We start from the raw sequence: 3,194 nt of genomic DNA on the forward strand, positions 1-3,194 counted from the left end.
ATCATTTCAACTCATAATAATTACTTAAAATTGTACTATGCTATTATCATTATTAAAGGGTAATATTGTAAAAGGTTTTTAGTTTATCGGGTATTCTTTGAGCAGCTGCACGGTCTCCTGTTCCCTCCACAGCATCTATCAAAGTCTGCCATGTTCTACTAGTTACATTATCTTCTTCCTCTAGCCATGCTTCTATTGTCCTCCTCAAGTGTCTGTATGCGTCACCACCTCCTTCTCCAATGACATTTAGTCTTGGCATCAATAGACCAAGCTTCAGGCCCAAGTCCACCCATTTTGTTGCACCAAACAAAGCTTTATTTAAAACTGTTGTTACTGTTTCAACATCCTCTATACCTAATATGGTAATGCATAAATATACATACATACAGTATATGTTCTATTTTACTTAGTTCATCAGTAGTACCTAAATTTCGCTTTGAAATTTCCTCAGGGTGAGATACAGGAGAAGCAGCAGTTGTGCCTATAAAAAGTATAGTTCAATACACTCAAGCGAAGAATAGCTACATGTACAACTACAATTACATGTACATGTTTTTGGTTATTAAAATATCAAAATATTATGCTGGAGGAAATTCAGTACGATAAAAAGTATTTGCTGAACGAAAAGAAGTAGTACAATATCCAATAGTACAATGTCCTTTTCCCATTATCAGTACTAATAGCTTGCATGCTGGTACTAGTAGTAGATCTACTGCTTCCATTAGATGACACTGTAGCAGTTGGTACTGTAACAGAAACAACATGACATAATGTAAAAATGATTAAATATGTACAGCAGAATCCTCTACAGCCAGTAGAGGCCAATAAAGTAATGCACAATTATATAATCAAGTCAAAGGGAGGGACAGACTTATCAGTGGTGGATAGGGTTTGCCTCTAGAATGGTACTGATAACCTTCAGTAGTATCATATTACAGTATCAGGTAACTACCCATCACTTCACCCACTCCTACTCATACACACACCTGCTGTAGTAGCTATAGTTTAATTGTGGTTGGTGGTCAGGTCATGCAAGCAATTCAATTTTAGTAATTTCTAGTCAAATTTTATTAAGTTATAGGTTTCTGACAAAGTATTAATTTTATAAGGTCTGATCAATAACTTGAACTTACCCAATTTGTTGACTATATCAGTGATTGGTTTCTCTCCAACTTCTCTTAATACTGTACAAACGTCATTTAGAAAAGTCTCAGGATGTTCATGACTGTTAAGACTCCTTTGTAACTCGCTTACTAACTTTGAAGCTTTCTTTGAAGGAATATCATGACTGTTGATCATCTCATCTTTTAGGTCAAGGGAAATTAATCCTGGAGCATAAAGCTTGCTTACTACTCCAGTCAAGCAAGAGGATATGGCATTTTCCAGTCTATCGGAAACACTTCTAAACCGACTGGAAGCAGCTGCTTAGTTTAAGAAAAGGTTCATATCACTACTAAATGCTGTACTTACTAGTGCCAGAGAACACAGGGACAGTGGGTTGGGCCTTGATTGGGTCACTTCTTGATGCTTCTGGAGTTTCTAATGAAATGATAGATACATATTGAACTTTTTAATTGGCCCTGGTAATTGTATTACAAGTATTACCTTTAATTTTACTTCTCATGGTTGCTCCATGTTTCTTTAGCACTTCACTTCCTACATCATCTTCATCTTCAAATATGTCACAAATTTTAAGAAGACATTTAGCGGGATTATCATGATTTCTAATCTTCTCCCGGAGGCAGTGGGCCACTTCACTGCCTCTTTTTTGATCTGTTAAGTTTGTTTTGGATTTTATAGAATCAAGTTGTTGCTCTGTTATTAGGTCATCTGCTAAAAGGAAGTCAGTAACATTTGTGAAAGTTGGCTCTTTTCCAAGTGCAGCTGTAAGTTTGGGGAGCATTGTTTTAAACACATCATAAGGTTTTCTACCTAAAAGATTTCATAATTGACAAGATCACTTTACAATATGTATATATATACCAGTACCTCCTTCAGCCATGATGATTATAACTTATAAGAGTGATAGATGGATGATGGATGGAAGATGGGAAGAATTGACTGCCCTCCGGTTCAAATTAAATGATATTCATATCTACCCACTACTTCCTGTTCATGACAGCAATAAACACATGTACATGTACTGCACTGTCTCTTTATGAGTATTTTAAAAATTAGCATAAAACATGAATTATATAGCCCATGTTTTTTCAGCCTTCAAAAATGACTAGTGACCAAACCAAATATCATCAAAAATGATTAGAAAAGAATTCTCTATTCAAATATAATTCTCTATTTAAACATTATAAAGAGATTTTAATACATTTTTGATGCCTATACATGTCTTAATGATACCTAGAAACTTTGAGATTAAAATTAGATTTTGTAATGAATTTTTAAAGTTGCATCAAAATTGGAATCCTTAGCTAGACTATAGCTCTAGTCTTTACTATTTTTACTACTTTTTCAATGATAACTCGAAAATTTCTTGTTGGAATTGGCTCAAACTTTCTACACAACATACGGACATCAACGTGTATCAGAAGATATGATAGGCGTATACTGTGATTCATCCTTTTAGAATTGAAAACAAAGTCTATCGCAACAAACACAACTATGCATTAAGCATGACTAAAATAATGCCAAAAACAACATGGCTGTTATCATTGTAATTATTTATTAATTAACACCTGGAGCTTGTCACCATGATAGTTTACACAGAAATTTTATTCGTACCAAAATAAACAGAAAACTTTCACATTTAAACAATGCGACAGGATATAGTATTGTAGACACTGCAGTTATAATAACATAATAACATGAAGGAAGAATAACAGGTGAGAAGTGTATTTAAAGGAAGACTGGACAACAGCTATCACGTTCGGCGATAGAGCAACTGAGAAGTGACAAGATGAAATACTTGGCTCTTCTTTTGCTTTTGACGGCACTGGCTTATGTTACAAGTGATGATCTTGAAGGAGATTTTGAAGAAGAGGAACAACCAATGGAGGAACATTGGGGGACTGAGAATGAAGAAGTCTCTGATGAATATATTGGTAATAGTACAAGACTGTTATAATTGTATCATTTATTATAATGTTGTCTCTGTAGGTGATTCAGCAGTCCCTACTATAGCTGCTTTAGTTCCATTGTCAGGTCATAGTAGCGACATTGGTAGAATCGTCCTGTCAAGT

General features: G+C 34.7%; 1 protein-coding gene across 3 annotated transcripts; it reads right to left on the minus strand.

The window, feature by feature from the left end:
- Positions 1–38: 38 nt before the first annotated feature.
- On the minus strand, positions 39–2,072 carry LOC109590830 (uncharacterized). Of its 3 annotated transcripts, none has more exons than XM_020006703.1 (6): positions 1,990–2,072; positions 1,606–1,932; positions 1,471–1,539; positions 1,134–1,421; positions 407–481; positions 39–354 (listed from the first exon to the last, which is right to left on the minus strand). In XM_020006703.1, exons 1-6 carry the CDS (start codon positions 2,000–2,002, stop codon positions 53–55), a joined length of 1,074 nt encoding a protein of 357 aa, XP_019862262.1. In that variant the 5' UTR covers positions 2,003–2,072; the 3' UTR covers positions 39–52. The 3 variants fall into 3 exon arrangements, with proteins under 3 accessions (XP_019862262.1, XP_019862263.1, XP_019862261.1); XM_020006704.1 differs by having other exon boundaries at positions 425–481; positions 1,134–1,424; XM_020006702.1 differs by having other exon boundaries at positions 1,134–1,424.
- Positions 2,073–3,194: the final 1,122 nt, after the last annotated feature.

This window comes from Amphimedon queenslandica, unplaced genomic scaffold (genome assembly GCF_000090795.2).
Source record: "Amphimedon queenslandica unplaced genomic scaffold, v1.1 AMPQUscaffold_9407_Cont18565, whole genome shotgun sequence".
Lineage (NCBI taxonomy): Eukaryota > Metazoa > Porifera > Demospongiae > Haplosclerida > Niphatidae > Amphimedon > Amphimedon queenslandica.

Bases quoted from the DNA above. Each gene is read 5' to 3' on its own strand.
- LOC109590830 (XM_020006702.1), bottom strand. The intron at 482-1,133 runs GTAAGTTCAAGT...TACTTTTTATAG, and splicing joins TGATATAGTCAACAAATTGG to GCACAACTGCTGCTTCTCCT. The intron at 355-406 runs GTAAAATAGAAC...TTACCATATTAG, and splicing joins AGGTACTACTGATGAACTAA to GTATAGAGGATGTTGAAACA.